General features: G+C 36.9%; 1 protein-coding gene across 9 annotated transcripts in view; it reads right to left on the bottom strand.

Moving 5' to 3' along the window:
- Positions 1-20,839, bottom strand: part of PARD3 (par-3 family cell polarity regulator) — a 447,831-nt gene that overhangs the window by 236,195 nt on the left and 190,797 nt on the right. For 7 of the 9 annotated variants that reach the window (XM_082753473.1, XM_082753470.1, XM_082753468.1 and 4 more), the window contains exon 5: positions 19,370-19,501. The exons of the other annotated variants lie outside the window; for them this stretch is intronic. In XM_082753473.1, coding sequence (XP_082609599.1) covers positions 19,370-19,501 — 132 coding nt within the window. The remainder of the gene's footprint in view (positions 1-19,369; positions 19,502-20,839) is intronic. 9 annotated transcript variants of the gene reach the window in all.

Genomic DNA, 20,839 nt, shown 5'->3' with positions numbered 1-20,839 from the left:
GTTGAATCTCTTTTCATCCCAAAAAGCAGAGGCAAAAGCATGTTAAAAGTCATATACCTCTTACAGAGCCATGTGACAAAGTGCCTCTCTTCGTTAGAAAGTCATAGGATTTAATATTCAGCTGTCTACATAAACACTCTTTTAAAGGTTAACAATAGCATTTGGAGGAACTAGATTCCAAAATCAGAACTACTCGTGTCAATTAGGATTTAAAGGGGATTGGCACTGTTAAACCCCACATTGAAACACTTTAATTTTGACGTATGGTTTCCTTAGGTGCCACTTAGTCAGTTATAAACAAGGTAATGCCAAGTTGTAGGTTTCCAAACATATAGGAGCTTGTTATCCAGTTTCTGTAAAGCATATTCAAAGCCCAGATAAGGCAGTCAATGAAGCCAGGCCTGTCTAAGGTCTTCCTGAAGCAATGTGGTTTTTTGAATGTGTTTTTTTGTTTGTTTGTTTGTTTACCTCTTTATGCCAATTTCATGTAAAAATGGGAAAAAATAAAATAAAATAAAATAAAACCCATGAAAAACCAAGCACACAAGATAAGAAGGGAAAGCTTGAAGAAACTTGAAGCAGCAGCAAATTCAAGGGTTTCAGAAAGAAGTAACTTTAGAAACCAAACTGTGTTGAGTTCTTCTTCCACTGCATATCTGGGCAGGATCTTCGATCACTTCCACTTCCAGTTTCACAAGAGACATCCATTTTCAGCCTAGCTAGCTGAACAACACTAGTAACTTGTTACAGCTACCGTTTTGGCTATTTCAGAAGACACTGAAAGAACTCCAAGAGATAACTCAAGCAATTTGCCAACAAGCTTCTGCCTTGTCCTTGGAAAGTCAGGTTAGATGTCATTAGGACTGGAGGACATTTTGTACTTCCTCTAATGCCAGAGAATTTAAGCAAGGACAATGCTGGCTGTACCAATACACCTTAATAGCTGGGAAGGAGAAAATTATCTAGTTTGTCATCACATAAACCAATTTTTAAAGAGACTAGACAGTGAACCTTTGAAGAAAGATGCAAGGGTCACTATACCTTATAATTAAGAACAGATTCAATATAAAGGTAAGGTCAGTTAAAAATAAATAAATAAAGAGGAATATTCTGTGACAAAGGCTGTGGTTTCTCGCTGAAATTAACAAAGCTCGTGGTGTTCACACAGAACTACATGACTTGAAGACAACAAGAAAACATGGGAAGAAACACACACGAGTTCAAAACTGAATTTCCATTCACTGTAATCAGCAGGTTCCCTACTATTTTTTTTTTGAGGCTTATGTGCCTCAACACATAAGTACAAGTATAAGTTCTGAGCTTTTACGTAGTTCCTCAACTACGTAAAAGCTCAGAACAGTTCTCTAATAATATTAATTATAACCTTTTTGCAATTTGATTTATTAAAAAAAAAAAAAAACTTCAATAAATATCTTGTACACATGGATTCTAGGCAATGCAGGCAAGAAGAATCTATAAAATTAATGAAATGAACTTGTCTCTCTCTCCCTACATATAACCAGGTTGAAGGCAATAATGAACAGAGAAAAAGAAAATGAGAAAGAGATTGTTTATGCACACAGAAACAAAATAACATTAAAATAATCTTTAAAATAGAAAAGCTAATGCTTTCCTGAGGAACTGACAGTAAGATAATATTATCTAAAGAATTAATAATCTGGAAAGCAAGTTAAAACTAAAGTGACAAAATTTGTTAGTGAAATAAAACTTAGGTTTAAAACAATCTTTTAAAACACAATCAATGAGCTTTGTGAGACTTTTGATATATATATTTCACACTGGTGGACTGAGAAGCCTGGTGACTGAGGAAATTGAAACTTGAATAAATGTAAGATAATGCATACTGAGAAATCTAATCTGATCTAATTCTCAAAGGGAAGAATCTCAGAAAAAGTAGCACCACCTCTAAAAAAAAAAAAAAAACAACAGCAAATGTCACCACAAATTAAAGAATTAGTGCACGATAATAGTGTGGTGGATTTAATATACCTGAATTTTACTGCAGCATTAATATTTTTGCAGCACATTTAGCTCTAAAAGTAATTTAAAATGGCAATTCCCAGTCTTCTACCCTCTTGGGGTAGTATGGATGAATATTAATGTAATATGTACTTATTTACTCTGTAAATGAATAAAATGCAAAAGAAGTGGGCATCTGTATAAGATATTAATAAAGAAAATGATGTAAGAATGCCGAAGTTGCAGTGGGAACAACACATTACTGAAAAGATGTCAATATTCTTCCATCTTTCTTACTAAATTCACAACAATTTTTGAGAAAGCAGGTAGAGTACAATAAGGATGTCATGTATCTGCAGACACCCCTGTGAGACAGCAGCAGATCACTCCAACACCTCCCTACCTGCTGTGTAGCAATCTACTTTCTTTTACCTGTTCTAAACTAATTCCTGATCTGACCAAGCTATACTCAGCAGAGACCATGCCATGTCCAAAGTAGAGCAGAATAACTTGTATCTCTCTTTGGACAGATTTAGAAATTATTTCTCTTCATGGTGGAAAAGCGGTGTAGATAAGAAGGATTTAGAAAGAGAGTACATCACAACAGCGGACGAAGTGTGCAACCTGTGTATCTGCAGGACAACAGAGGTGTCTACAACCATCCACATTTATATTGGGCAAACGAGCAGGACAAACTGAAATCATACTTCAGCTGACTTGTGGCAATGGTTAAGGAGCACCTCTTGAGCTTTATGAGAAAAAACTTATCTTCCCACTCATGACACGCTGCTATATGCATCGAATGTAGCAGGGCACACACGCATGCATAAAAAACAGCACTGTAGAGGTGCATACGCAAAGCAATCTCAGCACTGGAAAGCTGAAAGCTCTTTGTGTCAATCCAGGTCATCTAAATAGTATCTGAGTACCAAGCACCAGACACTATCAAAATGAGGTAGTCAAAAAGCCAGTTTAGAAACCCACTTTTCCGCATATGAAAACCCTAAAAAGCACAAGAAGCAAGCAGTTACATTCTGACAAAGGGGAAGGAAAAGATTAACTACAATTGCTTGATAGGTAAAGTAAGAAGATCAGAGCAGAAGTTCCACATGGTATAAATCCATAGAGCTGGGAGAAAGTAGGTAAAATGAGGCTAAATATCACAAGAAAATCCTCAGTGGAGTGATTGTGATGGTGAAAGTCTCCCAAGGAAGAGGCAGAATCCCCACTGCTCAACACAAGTAAAAGCAGCGCAGACAAAGAACTACAAGATAGGTTGCAGGGAATAACTCGATGCATAGTAAGAGGATGGTTCGGATGACCTAATAACATAACAGGATTTAAAATGACTCTGTAATTCTATTACCATTAGCCACATTCACAGCAGCACAAGCTAGAGCCGTGTTGCCATGGAAATCAATCCATACGCGTCACTGCAGAAAGCGACTGCAATGCAAGTGTTGGGAACGAACTGAACGAGCACCTCCTCTCCTCAAGGAGTTCAATGTTTGCGTCAGTCGGGTCACTGTCTAGCGTGAAAGTTTATATCCAGCTTCCCACGAGCCTTTTAAAATATATAGTAAAGCACAGCTGAGCGCATTTATGGGTTGCACTTAAGACAAAGTCAGTTGAGACTCAAGGTAGGAGCAACACACAGGTTGGGACGGGATGTCGCTGGAAACTGATGGACTGCTCTCCGGCACTTCAAGTGCCCGTCTCTTCGCATTGCTTGAGTTCTCTCAGTCCAAAGTAAACTAACACTACCAAAAGGACAAGGCACACACATTCTAATTACATGGTCCTACAACTCCATCTTACCAGAAAACAAGACCAGCTTGTATTCCACAGAGAAGGCAAGGAACAAAAGAAAGAAGAGGTGATTATTTCAGCCATCATTTTCTAAGTACCCCTATGGACAACAAACTGTAGTAGCAAAAGAATCCTCTTTTATTCTCGACTTTTATTTTTGTCTGAAAACTTCTCCATTTTTTTCTCTCAAAAATTCCCAACTTTTCAAGATTAAAGACACAGGGAAACAAAGCTCAGCAGTCTCTTGATCACATATTATCATCTCTAAATCAGATCCATTCATGCATGGACATCATTACAGTGTTGTAACACAGTGCACATCTCAGCATGATGGGAAATGAGTACTGGTTTCCTCAGTCAGTTTTCCCCATTACTTACAGTAACAGTAGAACATTTGCCAGGAAAACAGGAAGCTAAACATGGCAGTAATAAAATTCTTAGAGCAAGGGAAAATTTTGGGACTCATTTTTGAGAATGGAGTTTAATCGTTCCTGGTTCCCTTAAAAAGGGTCTTCTTGGATGTTTATTAATAAAACTGGAAAAGTATCCAAAATTGTGAAGTTTACTTATTTATTTATTTATTTTATGACAACTGAGAACTTCAAATAAGGATCTAATACTCCTCTTCCTTCAAAACAAAATCCTTTCAGCAAAACACAACATGAATTGAGTGAGAATGAAAGCTCAAATAAGTTTGTGAAAAAACACTACACGGTCCCAGTTCCATAACACAGTAAAAAGGGGTTACAGCACATAGTTAGGAAAATCTACCAGCATATGCAGATAGAAAAGAAGACGACCAATTCTGCTCCTTGGAATTTCACAGCACTGTTTCCTTTCAAAAACGCTTTATCAAGGGAAGAAAGTATTTCTTTTGGCCTTTTAATAGTCTACATCATTGCTAAGAAAAATAAATCAAGGCAGACCACACAGTACAAAAAGCATATTACAGGTTGTTGGAGCCACGTATATAAAAAGGATCATGTTTTTACCTTCTAATGCTAATATTTTCATGTAACTCATTATTTTCTGCAGCACTATGCAAGATATTAAATAGAAACCAGAAAAAAAAAAAAAAAAAAGAAAAAAAAAAAAAGAAAAAAAAAGGATTAAAAAAGGAAGCAGGTCCATATTCTGGTTTGAAAATGAACTATGAGCAAGTAAGTACACCAGGAGGTAAAAATAAACTTTTAAATACTTGGTTACAAAAATATTCAAAAAAGGCTAAAAATCCATCTGCTTATTTCTTAAAAAGCCATTAAATTTGACCTTAAAGAATGTATTATATTTCAAGTGAGAAGCACAGTGCATATGTCGGAGAAAAGATAAGAACAGCAGAGCTTTCAATATTCACAAATAAATACAGAAGCAAAATATTTGATAGATGTGCTAAACAGTTACCCTAGTATATTAAAAATTGTTTACATAATGTAACTTTTTTTTTGTAAACTTGTCAGGGATAAACATATAAAATGACTTGAGTTCTATCAGTACATTCTTGAGATGCTAGAACATGCCTGAATTCATGAGACATTTATCAACTGAAGATACACCCGTTTGATTGAAAACAGTCTGTAAAACACTGTATGTGTATTTTGTTTCTATTATAATATATTTCATTAGTATTTTTCTTGGAATTTAAACAAAAATGTTCCTGCTTGTGTGAGTTTCAAGTCATTAGCGCCAAAACTTCAGCCAATGTTTCATGAGAAAATTACTGAATTATGTCTGTTTATGATTATAACACAGATTTCTCAAGAAAATTATTCCCTCCTGAGCATTAAAAACTAAACGAGTATGAAAGACTAGAATGTGTTTAATGTGACCAAGGTAGCTTTTCCCGCCAAAATGCTTCAATCTAATCCAAGGTAATGTTTGAAAACTTAAACAAAGTGTAATAAAAGTTATTTCACTTCCAAAAATGACGTGCATTTACTAGAAAAGACTCGATAAAAAGCTATCATTAAAAAAACCTCCAAATCATGAAGGCCAAGAATTTTACAATGCAACTGCTGTAAATAATTTTTATTTTTTTAATGCAAGTTCATGGATGAGTCAAAAAGAGCACGTGTGAGAAAGAGAAAGAAATCCCACTGCAACTGAGAAATTAAACTGAAAAATTAAATCAAGGAGCCAAAAAACAGACACACAGATGGTAAAAACTGGCAAAAATAAAAAGTAAAAATCGTGCTTTTAAGTACCAACAGATGCAGTGACTTTAAAATATTACTCCTTGAGGATACACAAAGACAATAATCCCAGATTGTGATTTCTGGGCCAGTCTACTGCTGCACTAGATCCGCAAAATACCCCGTATTGTACAGAGAAAAAATGACGTGTCAGACGTGGTGATATCGGCACTGCCAGTCTACTAAAATATGAGAGAAGAAAATTAAGCTATCCAACACTGTGAAATTAATGTCTTCAGGAAAAAAATATTAAAAAATAAAAAAAAAAAAACTGTGTAAATGAGATAAGAGAGGTGACTTACAGAATCCATTTGCAGATTTATAATACTACAGGACTAAGCATGAATTGGTTATTTAAGCACTTTTGAAGCATTCTTTTCTGAAACTATTCTGGCTGCACACCCCAGCTGGAAGCGAGCCTGTGCTTCCGAGGTTCAGCATTGTTCAACTTTGCCACGTTAAAAGCTTTGCTGGTTTCCAATCTTACTCCAGGTCTCCCGACTTCAGCCACCACAATCACACAAAGCCGTCATGGTTCAGGCTACCAGTACTAACACAGGGAAAGAGAAATAATACAAAATTTGAAATCTGAGAAACTGCTGTGTGCTTTAAGTTCAGCTTTTCCTGAAAAATATTCTTAAAATCAAAAATAGAGATAAATAATTATCATTCCTACTTTTAAAACACACTGCTAACGACTAGTGTTGCAAATTGGTAAGTGAATTAAATTGATACTGCTACCTTATTTATCAAAACCAGCACCTTACACTACCACAATGATTTCAGGCTAGCTGTAGGTATATACCCATAAAGTCTACAGGTTTTGGAGGGGGCTAAAGCAAAGTAAAAGTCAAAGAAAACAAAATATTATTCTTTACTACCCCTTTTAATATGCAAACAATTACACAGGACACTTCCTCCTCTAAAACTCAAGGAGAATATACTATACATGATAAGCATAATGTTAAGAAGGTGACTGGAAAATCACTTATCTAAAGTCAGCTCTACAATTGATGTAGGGATACATTTAAACATATAAACACACACATTTATATATGTATGTGATGTTAATGAGAGCACTTTAAAACACTGCTTGTGGAAGTGGGCAGCTAGGAACAGTTTGGTATTTCTAGTGCACTGGCAGCATGGTTGCTCTGGGCGTGCAATACGCACTAGCCTGCCCAGGAATGACGGTGTCAGATGTTGCCTTTGCATGCAGCCTGGTTTTAGTGACCTTCAAATCACCAGCAAAATCCATCAGTTCTGATGAGAGGATGAGTTAAAACAGTCTTCACGAAGAGAGCTATTTATATTGATGGAGTATAGCTACAAGGACGAAATACTGATGGGCTTACTTTCTGAACTCTGCGCTTTGTTGTTATAATTATTGCCTAGGAAATCAAGATAAATAAAAATGGCTTGATGGAATAGTCAGTCTAAGTTTCAATAATTTTAAATAGAGATGCTCACAGATATGACTGCTTTCTTTTGGGGCATTTAATTTAGTCTGCGCTCTGGATAAATGGGTTGAAATTATAAGCAATCATGAATTCTTGAGCATTAGGAAAGTAAAGATTTTTGAAGACAAATGAGGGTGTCCATGAGGAAGAGGAAATTAAGCTTTGATATAAAGTGACTGAACACTGGCTCCCTGCCAAGCACCCTGAAGAAATATTGGTAGGACCAGAGAGGTTTTGTTCATATTCAATACCTCACTCCACAGGTGTTTATTCCACAGCATGTAAGAATGTTTACAACATACAGCCTGAAGAATATCTTTTTTTCTTTCCTTTTGGAAATAGTTGCACATATGTATGCTGGCCTCAATATTAACTGTGAAAATAAACAATGCTTTAAGTGGCAAATGTGCTAAAATAACGCAAATAGCCAACTGATTTTGCTCATATTTAAAAATAGCCATCTCTGGGCTGAAAAAAATATATATAGTATAAAAAATCAACCCAAATGAAGTTAAAGTAATCACATGCAGCTGGGATGAAAGTGAGTGATACCTTAATATGGAATGCTTAAAATATAACATACAGAAGATCGGAACTTAAAAGGAACATTTATTTCAAAAGCAAAATCTTTACAGCAGTCTATTACAGGAAATCTTTAGTTCATTAATATTTGTAGTGCCACTAGCATCATGTGTTTCCAATCGATTGCTTCCTCATGGAAACACTAGCTGTGCTGAATTTATTTTAATTTTGTATACCCCGAGTATGGAACTTCCATCGGCGAGAGTTACAAATCAGTTTTCCTTCTTTGGGACTGAGCAAAAACCCTTACCAGTGCCACAAGGCAGCTGGCAGTTAGTTGCTGGATCTTACAAAAACAATTTTATTTATTAAATCGGATCAAATAAAGAGGAGATTAAAAGAAAGGCACATCGTTGCTTCTCCTGGTTTGCATGTGACACATACAAAAGTAAATAACTGTTTAGTACATCCTGATTTCCTACCCAACCTAATACCTGTTCTCTCTCCTCGTCCTCTCCCCAGCACTGGACGCTATCTAGATTGACCATGTCAGATGCAACTCCAAGTAGTTTCAAGATAAATTCAGGATGGACTTACTTTCAAATCAGTCAAAGAATGAATTGGCAAGGCTGGTCTATTATATTCTTTTTTCTTCCCCTTATACCAATTAAATAAATTAAAATCTTATGGTATATCCCATCAGCTAGGTCACATTACGTAATTCCATTCACTGAGTTGCTGCACTCACTAAATCTTGTTGTGTCATTTCATGAAGAATCACGGCATTTCTCAAAGTAACCTATAAATTACATTAACCACTTAATATAGCTAAAGAGGACAACATTAAATACCGAAACACTCATACTTAAGCAATAAAATCAAGATTAAATTTGAAACCACAAATAAAACAAAAACACAGACAAATTGCTCCATGTAATTCAATTATTAACTCCAATTTATATAGTACCATCATCCACCTTTACAGCAAAGTGCAACTATGGCATTAAAATTAGTTGCCCATGCAAGGTTTTTAAAAAGTAACAGACTGTTATTTACATCAATGGAAAATGAATTATCTCTTCCACAATCATCAGGTCAAATTTGGCCCTCTTCTGCAAGCATCTTCCTATAACTAATAATTCACAGAAGGAAAAATAATCATCCTGCTATAATTGAATAAATTAGTTTAAAATTCCCATTCATATAAAATCTGTCATCTTCCCTTGCCCAAAATAAGCACTCTTACTTTATTTCTGTTCTGTTTGGAATTAATTGGCTTGCGTGACCCCAAAGGATTTACCTGAATCTCTCCTAATAACTACAGTGAGAAGCAACAAGTCCTAATTCCATGTTCCTGTCTGGGTAACTCATTGTGTTTTATTGCAGAAAATACTACAGTTTCCACTACAAACTTGTAATACAAATATTTATTGAAAATAAGTAACATTTGCCGTTTAGAAGAAAAATTGTACCAGGAAGAAAATTAGACTATTAAAAAATAATAATAAAAAAGAGCACTTATTTTTCCATTTCAAGGCAAGCAAATTCTAAAATGAAAATCAAATTAACTGAAAATTAAGTTAACTTGAAGCTTTAGCTAAGGCCAGGCTGACTTCTAATGCAGAGTTATAAAAGTTTGGCTTGGCAGCAAAATCAAGCAAATTCTCAGCCCTGGATTTTCTTATGATTTGAAAGGAACAGAGGGAAAAAAATGCATTTGAGACAACTTTTCAATTTTATTCAATTTTAAATGGTGTCTTTCTGATAGAACATGAAGAAAGACATCAAGACACCTGAAAATAAAACAGAAAAGGGATTTGGGGAGCTGGGGTTTTGAGACAGCATCACTTCTTTCCTAGGAAGAAAGGAAGAAGCTTTCCAGTAGAAATATACATTGCAAATCACAAAACAGACATGCAGGAAGAAGAAAAGAAATGAGAAAATGAGACCACAGAAGTGCTTTTTTTCTTTCCGTTAAAAATATCAATACCAGGCACTACCAGTACTATCTTCTGAAACATAAATGCAGAATCTCTTTCTAAGCAGCAATGATACAACTAATCATTTGCACATTTACACTTTGGTTAAAAGGCCGGAATGCAGCAGAATGTGAATTTTAAATTAAGAAGCTTCACCAAGGGCGAGGGAGAATCCTCTATAGACACAATTAACAAAATTGGTTTAATACACTTAAAACTTTTAACCTTGTGGTCTTTGAAGCAGACAGTGGAACCACATTTATTTCAGGTTTGTGCTTAAATAGTTTTGTCCAAAAAGGCAGGAAAACAGCATCGTGTGGTTACCAGCAACCCTAGAAATGCCCATGAGGTGCACCAACCTCATGCACTGCCCTGAAAAGTTCTAGTGCTATAAACTAATGAAATAAATTATCTTAATTTGGTGAGATCTATTTTCATTAGCTGTATTACCCACCAAGGGAATGAGGACAAATTTTAATTTTATTAATGTATTTCACTCCTGCGTTACTCTGGCAGGCTGTATTGCTCACTCACATTACAGAGGCCATTGCAGCGCTCCCTGGGCTCTCTTCCTTGCACGTTGGGCTGTGCTGATCTGTGCTGAGCCGAGCTGAGCTGTGCCACCCCGCTCAGCCCCATGTCAAGAGCCTGGGGACCAGCACCAGGGAGCTGCGGCACCGCCAGCCATCAGCACCTCCAGCAGTAAGAACTCATCGCACCTTCCCACCAGGGCTTCTGAGGACACAGCATGGGAGCAGCAGCAGGCACATCATGAAAATACTGAGACCGTTTCTGTTATAAACAGCTATATAGTTGGGATACAACATTGTGTATGCCTGTGCTAAGAAGAAAACACACTGGAAGATAAATCGCAGCACGATGAAAGGAAAGGAAAGGAAAGGAAAGGAAAGGAAAGGAAAGGAAAGGAAAGGAAAGGAAAGGAAAGGAAAGGAAAGGAAAGGAAAGGAAAGGAAAGGAAAGGAAAGGAAAGGAAAGGAAAGGAAAGGAAAGGAAAGGAAAGGAAAGGAAAGGAAAGGAAAGGAAAGGAAAGGAAAGGAAAGGAAAGGAAAGGAAAGGAAAGGAAAGGAAAGGAAAGGAAAGGAAAGGAAAGGAAAGGAAAGGAAAGGAAAGGAAAGGAAAGGAAAGGAAAGGAAAGGAAAGGAAAGGAAAGGAAAGGAAAGGAAAGGAAAGGAAAGGAAGGAAAGGAAAGGAAAGGAAAGGAAAGGAAAGGAAAGGAAAGGAAAGGAAAGGAAAGGAAAGGAAAGGAAAGGAAAGGAAAGGAAAGGAAAGGAAAGGAAAGGAAAGGAAAGGAAAGGAAAGGAAAGGAAAGGAAAGGAAAGGAAAGGAAAGGAAAGGAAAGGAAAGGAAAGGAAAGGAAAGGAAAGGAAAGGAAAGGAAAGGAAAGGAAGTTTTTAAAAGCAGAGAAGGAAGATCTCAAACATCCCTTTAGACAAAACATTCTTCTATGCACAGTAAGGGACCTTCAGATGTCCTTATCTGACCTGCTATCACGGACAAGCAGCAGTCAAAAAAGCCAGAGATGGTACTGTTCTGCAACATGTTGAGGAAATGGTAGGAAAAATAACAGCAATAATTTATTTAAAGCTTCTTACAGAATCTCCATGTAATTTAAAAGAGTTATGACATACTTCCCTGGTATCATAGCTTAATTACCATTAACTACCATTATAACATGATTACTTAAATAGTTTGATCCAAAAAGGGCAGGAAACCAACAGTGTGTGGTTACCAGCAACCCTAAAAATGCCCATGACGTGTGCCAACACTCCTCAGTAAGGCTTTGCAGAAGAGAGTAGGTCTTGTTCAGATTTTAGCCCAGTCCATCTGTACATAGGTGTATACGTATACATGTCTGTAAGAGTGACTGTTTTGGATACACATCTGCATATGGTGCATATCTATTTCTATAAGAATTAAAATCCATGAGAGTTTTTTTGTTTTTGTTTTTGTTTTGGTAAAGTCAACTTTTTTTTTTACTTTTTTTTTTTTTTTTTAACGTGGACTGCTGACACCTCTCCACATACAGAACTGCGTCCTGCCACTGCGTTCATATCTACACAACAGCACATAACCAAGCACAGGCTGTAGCCCTGAAACTGTCTCACCTATTTAATACACAGTATGAAATGACAGATTATTTTTGAAGGAGAACAAGATAGATGCCAGCATGAAACACTGTTTATAAAAGCAGCACTACTACAGCTGTCCCCAAGCAATAAAGCTGTTTATTCCAACCTCCTATCTCATATAAACCGAAACCCTCAGCACGAAAAAATAACATTAAAGCTGTTCATAACTCCAAGACAAATACAAAAAAGAAACTCTTTCCAAAATATACAATTCAGGGCATGTCCATAAATGTCCATTTTGCATAAAAATACACAAGCTTTTGAATTCCATGATCATATTTTCTTAAAACTGATACATACTATAGTTTGAACTTTGAAATTTTATCTCTCTACATACTAATGTATTCGTTATAAAGATGGGCCTTTCTCTTTAAGGCTTTCTTTTCTGTGGTTATACACACATTTAAAGAATATTAATAAATATGTGTATTAGCATACTCATATCTGAGCTACCTGAAGAAGACTACATAGATTCTTCTGAATTCGGCATATGTGACAACTATTCCAATGGGAAAAGAATTTGAGTCTACACAAAAACCAGGCATAGGTCAAGTTAGAACCTAAAACAAATGGCTTTTAGATATGGAAATGAAGTTTAGATTTAGAAATCTGGATCTGAAGCCATTTGGGTTCAAAGTCAGACTCAAATCTAGAGAAGGACTGCAACACTGATTCTCACTGAAAAAAAAAAATAAATAAATAAAAATTTCAACCTTCTAAAGCAGAAATCACAAATATAAAAATACAAAATTTACATGGCCATCATAAGAGCTTGTTACTGTGGGACCTGGGCACCTAAACATCCAGCAGAGCCTCAGCCACTGGAAGTATCTCAGTGGAGTCCAGCCTGGAGGCAGCTCAGTTGCCCTTACATACACCTCAACACCTAAATACAGGCATCTCATTTTGGATCTCACTGCACAGTGTTTTTTCTAATGTAATAGTAGTAGTGGTATTAGTAACAACAATAATAATCATAGATACAATGGATGAGAACATTGAAACAAGTCAAGAGAATAATCATTCAATTGCGGTTGTGTATAGATTAGTGATACCTAACACCACTACATTTACTTCTGGGAAGTTTAATGGTTTTGACTCTATCATATATACAAACCATCCCTAAGGCGTGATTAGTCAAAAAATGTATGTATTTTATTACACCTGTGTGCAGACATGGCTCCGAGGCATCATGGTGCTCATCTGACAGCCACATGGGGCATTTCGTTGGCCCAGAGCTAGGTGAAGCTGCTGCCCTTGCTGAGTCAGAAGTGGACATTTTTGTTCCTGAGCTAAAGGAGTTAACATTGTGCAAATATGGGTGCTGACCGTCATAAAATAATGTTAACCATCCCAGCAGGTGGAAGCCATCACATGGACATCACATAGGATCACATGGACAAGAACCAGCCTCAAGTAGTGAAAAAGCTGAATGGGTGCAAGTGGGTATGGGACTGGGGAGACTGAACTTTGGTAGGAGCACCTTGAGGCCTTTTGACAAACATAAACCATAAGTGAGTCCTCTACCAATGGTCACTGCTGGCCACTACTTCTATCTGCCCATGTTTACCCTATGGCCTAACACTTAATATGATAGCATATGCCAAGTCCAGCCTTTCTTGCCCTTGTCCTACAGCTCTGCCTGAAGAAACACAGCAAACTGCATGGTAAAGCTGGGGCCATGTACACTGCCCGGTAACGCTTCTTTATCTCATAATCGACCACAGCATGGTCATGCGTGGTCTCACAGTGCCTGGACAGCCTCCTGGCTGGCTGTGGCAATCCAGTGAAGTCTCCCCCCCAAAAAAGACGAGCCCCCTTCATTAGGCCTAGAGCTGTGAACATATATATATATATATGTTCATATATAGAGATATATGAACATATAGATAGCATACCTGTCTTTGTGACAGAAAGATGTTCTAAAGAACATAACATTTCCTACCATCTTTCGGTTTTACACTTAATCTGCTGTCATGGTTCTATACTCATTAAGGTTACCATTATAAAATGTACATACTTAGATAGGGAGGAAAGCAAATAGACTCCATTTGACACTGTGCAGAATAACAGAGAACTAGTTAAGACTGAAGCCTAGCTATTCCTTTTTCCAAATCTTTAACTAGCAGAATTCCTTACTAATGACAATCTTTTCCTGAAGTTTCAATCTCCACACATGAGCATTTTGAGGGAGGAACAAACTGCCCCACAAGCCTCTCCATCTCCTGTTCATGAAACACAGAAATTGCAGACCTTTATGTAGTATAATTACAGAAATAGTAAAACAAACAAACAAAAAAGTAAAAAATAGACCTGTTGGACAAGGAGAAACACAAAAGAGGTACACTGGTGAAAATAAAGATGATTATATACATTAGCTTTACCCCCGTGAAACATTTAAAACTAAACAGAACAAATTAGCTACATTTCTACCTTCTATTCTTACATAAAGGCATAAAATAGAATCAGGGCTTTTGTTGTTAAATGAAAAATTTGACAACATGGGTAAATTGGCATATAAGAATCCAAAGGAAATTACTGGTTTAAATTCACCAACCTATCTCTAAAGCTCTGATTTTCTTTTTCAACTGATAGTGCTGAAATGCATTAATTTATACCATCTGAATGTTTTTAGAGTCCATTCAATCATATTAAAAGCAGGCCTTATTGTGCTGAAAATAACAGCTGAAGGCAGGTACTCTATAGCTGGAGATTTAAGACCATATGCTATTTGAACATCTGATCTCATTGTTGGAAAAGGAACCAGAGAGACTGTACAAGATCACTATGGATGGATGTCATAAACAACTTACCAGAAGTGTTCTGCACAGCAAATTTCTGCTCAAGAGGACAGCAATAGCAACCACTTCTCATCCCATTTCAGGATATAATTTAGTTGCTTTCATCTCTGGCTTTTGCTAGGTACTTGGAAGCCACTGGGATTTTAGGAACCAGACCTGTTCTGCTGTAATAACCATGAAATTTTACTTCATCTCCTACCTTGCTTTCATTAGCTGGCAAGTACACATATATACAGATATGTATCAAATACAAATATATATATATGCATATATATTTAAATATAGGTTTAATTGAACCAATCTCTTTGTATTTGCAAATCTGATCAACGGCTTCAAAACTAAGCAGGGCAGCTGTAGAAGTTCCCTTTCCTGCTGTTCTCGCACCTTTTCCCAGCGCACAGAACAGCAGGGTGCTCTTAATCCTTCTGCGAAATAGGCTTCTCCAACAGAGCAAGGAATATACTATTTCAATTCAAGGTTTCTTGATCACTGCCAGCTTCAATATTCGACTAATGAAACTAAAATGACCACCCAAGAGAAGCGTTCTGTATACTTAAATTTCAAAAACTGGTGAAAATTTAACTCTTTCATATGTTACATTTTCATGTCTCCCTGGTACGAAACAGCATGATTCCAGATTTGATCAGGCCCCTGAGCAAGTCTTGAGGTGAAATGAATTAAAAAAAAAAAAAGAAAAGATTTCTCAAATAAAAGTGATATTACCATATAGATGAATTAATTTGGATAGAAGTAAAGTATTTCAAGTAATTCCTCAAAGCCTGGTTGCTGCAGGAGAAAAGAAAGTGCTGTGGAAGGGAAGGTGAAGAAGGGAGAAAAAAAACTTTTCTTAAAAGATTTCAGAATTAATTTTTTATCACTATCATTTGGCAATCTGTATGACAGAACTAGTGAAATTACTGAGTGAAGCAGTAACAAAAAATACAGGCCTTAACTTTCTAAACTTATTCTGAAATGGTATTTGGATTTTTGATTTTATAATGACAAAGTGATTCTCTGGTACAGTTTCACATAACTGCCTTCATGGCCACAAGAAATACCAGAGCTTTCTGAGAATTACACTGAGCAGTTTGCCCTGTGGAAAACTGGAGAACAAACTGGAACAAACCTCAGGTAAAAGTAGCTCACCAGCATATACAACCATAACATCTTAAAGGATGCAGGAGGCAAAATTAATCTCTCCCACTTCTTTGATGTATCATTCTAATTTAGCAGAGCCCTAGTAAAGCTCAATAGGTAGGAGCAAAAGCAATTACTTCAAGGAATTTTAACAGGCTTCATGCATTCCTCCATTTAAGGCACTAAAACCTACACGAGTCTAAAGAAGTATTTCTCTACAACTACTAGAATATAAATCTAACCTGCCTTGATTAGTCCCTGCTACAGCAGCCTATAATGATTTCCTAGAAAGGAGGTATCTTGCACTTTCATCTGCAGGGCAGGACATGATGTTGCAGGATTATTGTTTGCTCTGTGGTTCTGGTTATTGGAAATGAGGCACTGTCCACAGAAAAACAACTGCACTTGTTTGGCACATCACAATTCCAGCAAACGTTTCATGTATGGTAGAAACTGACAGCGATCATCCTGACATTTTTACTGTGTTTTTTCTCCTTATATTCTAATGAGGAGATGAGGCAACTTTGAGAGAAGCAACTCAGTCCAAGCCAGGAAAGCCGCCATCCAAGAACAAGCCCCTGGAGTCTGTAAGATGAACGCAGTGTTTCCAACCATCCAATCTGCAGAGCCATAGAGGCAGGTTGGACCAGCACTGTTATCATCCCTCCTATCTGTCATGAGCCCTGCACAACTGGTTGCTTCTTGGCATGGCCTAACACCTCTCACCAGACCTACCGTCTGCTACTTCTTATGCATGTACTGGCACAGACCTCTCCAGCCGCCTCCAGGGCTGTGCTGAACACACAGGCATTGGTCTGGAAGTCACTAAATGAATTGACTTTGCCAGATTACACTACACTGCAGCCTTTTTGTTGGAGTTTCTCATTTTGCACGTCTGCTCTCAGGTTACCCATTTCCACTGACAGTATTTCTACAGTTTTGAATACAGAGCTTTAGTAAAGGCGAGAAAATAGGATATGGAAAACTATATTGCAAGAAAAATAAATGCTATATACACAACAGCATTGGAACTGGAATATATAGAATATTTATAACTAGAATATTTATAAATTCAACAATATTTCTGAGTGAGTAATATGCTTTAAAGCCAGGGGCAGTAAGATAAGACTGGCCTTTTGTCTCTGGCATGGTTATCTCATCTATTTGCAGTTCCTGCAGTTACAAGAACTCGTTACTTGTCTTTTTAAAAGAACAAGAACGTGACTGTGTTCTGAAATTTCTGGTTTGCTTATTACCACGCTTTCCAGAAAAGTCCACTAAATTAAACAAAAAGCAAACCGATGTGAAAGGCCTAACCAATGAAAAACAAAAAGCCCACAAAGGACACTGAAAAAGATACTAGAGTTTAAAACCTAAAAACCTTAAAGGAAGGGAATTTCTCCCCTAGGCCCATCTCTCCCTTCTCTGCAGAGCTGTGCTTCAGCCCTTCTTCACCACGGGCCTTCTCCTGTTCATACCCTGTTAGTTGGTTTTCAGTCTAATTAATTATCCTGCTGGTATGAAATCGCACAAGCATCTTCCAGGTACAGGCAGATTCATTAAGACATTGAAAGAATTAATCCTTTCTCTTTCAAAAAACAACAAACAAAAAGCCAAAACCTTGCTCAGAAGAAATATGAAATTTGCAAATTCAGACTTGGGCCGGTTAACTAGGGTAATAAATGCACTTTCAGACTACCACTAGTGCCCAATTATTTACCTGATTTGTGAATAAATTGAACTAGTTAAGCTGTTCAGAGACTAAAATCAGCAGAAAACTTAATGCTTCTTTGAACATGGATGCTCATCTATTAAAATATTCATGTACCCAACATTTTACAGGAAGATCACTATTAAGATTCCCAATCCAACCTCTTTTGCTGAGACAACAGTTTCATTAACTGCCACAGTGAAAATCTAATGACGCATGAAGTATGCCTCGAAAACATCAAACAAACCGCACTATCACAGGAGACACCTTCAGATCTGGGCACCAACTTTCCATTGCAATATAGATGGAGACAACAGCAGTAAAACTCACCCGTACTACCTGGACTCCTTCTGAGAGGAAAACAGCAATGGAATTGCCAGCACCGTTCTTATCATTAAATGTGCAGACGAAAAAATACAAGGACCAAGGACAAAGTTTCTTCATGAGCTGTATGAGCTGAAATGAATCTGCAGCTAATCACGGATACAAAAATAGCTAACAGCTCACATTTGTTGGCTTGTAAGAGTTTAGGTTTTTTTTAGTTTGTTCGTTTTTAAGGTTTTTATACTGTGTGATATTACTTAGGTAACAGTCTTTAAATAAGAATAGGGATGAATAAAGAATGTTTGGAATACCCTAGGATTAAGGCATGCTGAATTTCAACTATCAGTTATGACTTCTGTGGGTAAGGGAGAGCAGTCGCAAGATACCAACCCAGGTTTGGATTTTAAAACTTTTCCTCTGTTCACACAGCACAGTGTGAAAAGCTTGGGCTGCATCAGGAGGTAAACTTCTCTTTGAAACTCATCTGTATAAAGCAAACTCTGTTTTTATAGCCTAATGCCGTGAAATACAAACCTTGTACATTAATGTCAATGCAGAAATTCAACATTGCATAAAGAAGAAAAATGAGAAAATAATCCCACGTATGCACTATTCAGTGTATGGGCTTCCCGTTATACCTCCAGTCTCTAGAATAAAGCTGCATTTTCATTGTACATTTCAAGACACTTCTTGAAAAATCTCAGACACAAACAAATACATGAAGTGACTGCTATGCAATATTAATTTCAGACCTTCAACCCTCTATGACTGCCAGCTTATTAATATAGGAAAAACAAATTGGAACTACTGCCTCAAAATATCCCAAGATCAGAAGTGGTAGAAATGTACACTAAATAAATATGATAGCAGTTTCTTCATATTTATTATTCATATATTTTGCAAGGTTAAGAATAACAAGCATTTAAAACTGCAATATCTAACCTGACCCACATTGGTCTCTTGTGTAATAATATTATTAACTTTTAACAGCAAAATATTTATAAAAATAATAGTCTCTAAATAAATTAACCCTCTTGGTATCACTTGTGAAGAACAGCAGTACTTCACATACTATATAAATGGGTGTATAACCCAAAAATGAAATAGTTTGCAGCTGCCCAATTTTGCGCTTAGTGCAGTTTTTTGGAAGCAGAAGCAATCCCATACAGATTTAGTAAGCATACTTCTGGAGTTTGAATCTTGCCTAGAGAGCCAATATCACATAAGAATATACTTCTATGTAATACTTTGGAGTAGCATAACGATTAGATCGAATAAAGTAATATATATATATACATATATATTACCTGGTCTTGCCTCTCCAGCCACTTGTCCACCATGGGATGACTGGCACTTAACGATGACCGAGCATTGTCTCTCTGAAACTGGTTAGACCAGCTACTAGTATCTCGTGGTAGGCTTCTGTAGTTTTCATCTTTCTATTTTAAAAGAAACAAAAAAGTGGCTTATAAAAAACAACCAGTCCTTGCACATCATCAATGCAGCTGGTTATTAAAATAACACAAAGGGAACGCGGACAAAGGAGAAAGCAGGCCTGGCTGGTCCCAAGAAGCAGCCACATGCACACCTTCACTGCCTGGTGTGTGCATGTGGCCGCTCAGTGGCAAGAGCTCCCCTTCCTTGGCACCCGTGAAGTCCAAACACAGCCTTCAGTGGGTTGGTAGCTCCCAAACCCACTTCAGAGAATTTTTTCCCCTGTCCCTGTTTCCTTGGTTAGCCTGGGGATGTACAAATACAGCCTTATCTGTAAAACTGCAGCAGGTGAAGACTGTGCAGGTGGAGACTGTGCTAAATTGAAATACATTTATCACATTGTGATAAAAATAATTATAGATTTTTAATTGATAAATTATAAGCATTTTCTGCTTATCTTTCCCACAAGTGCAAATTCTTCAGCCTCTAAAGACGCTTAGTCCTTACCCAGTCTGATCACCAAAAGCCAATAAAAACAGGTGGCAGATCCTTAGTGTTGGGAGTTACCCCTAGCCTGAAGTCTACAGACCAATTGTTGATTTACACCCGTTAGCGCCCTCCAACTGAACACATATGGAACTGAAACTCCCCTCAGCTTTTCAAAAACAGGTTGTAAATAAGGATTCTTCCTTCAGAAGCAGAATATTTTTTCCAGTATATCTACCTCAATATCAAGTCAGACAATTTAGAGAGTATCTATTTTTCTTACAGTCATACATAAGCAAATAAAATAGGACTGTAGTTCCATATATTTTGCAATATTACTGCCTCTAGGAATCTTGAAAATCTCTAAAAAAAAACACCAGTGCACATTCACAGTTTTATTATTTATAGCACACACAGCAAAGTTTTGACCCCTTTTTAAATCAATACTTCATTCCATCAGCATAAGTATTTCCTTCCCCTATTTAGTCTATTGATATTTCTTTTGCCTGGCACAGTGTTAGTCCGATACTCTAAAACACAGACTGTAGCATCAATTCCCTTACAACTGGCTGTTACAATTTGATTTCTTGTAAACGTATGACATGCTTTGCTAGGAAATTGAACTCTCAATATAACTGTGATACATAGGAGAGTTTTCAAAAGCTTCCTGGGTGAGGGCAGTCTTCTTCTATACATATCAAACTTAAGCTTTCTTAATTGAGGACAAGTTCTTTTCTTGAAGGAGACTTTGTAGCATAAAAGAAATCTTCCATTTTGTGACATTAAAGTTTGAATTCGACCAGCACAAGATATCCTTGCAAAAATACGCCTGCACAAGTAACTAGCCTAATAAATCT

This window comes from Aythya marila (genome assembly GCF_965140915.1).
Source record: "Aythya marila genome assembly, chromosome: 2".
Taxonomy (NCBI): Eukaryota; Metazoa; Chordata; class Aves; order Anseriformes; family Anatidae; genus Aythya; species Aythya marila.
The sequence above is the reverse complement of the archived record's forward strand: the minus strand, read 5'-3'. Positions and strand labels throughout refer to the sequence as shown.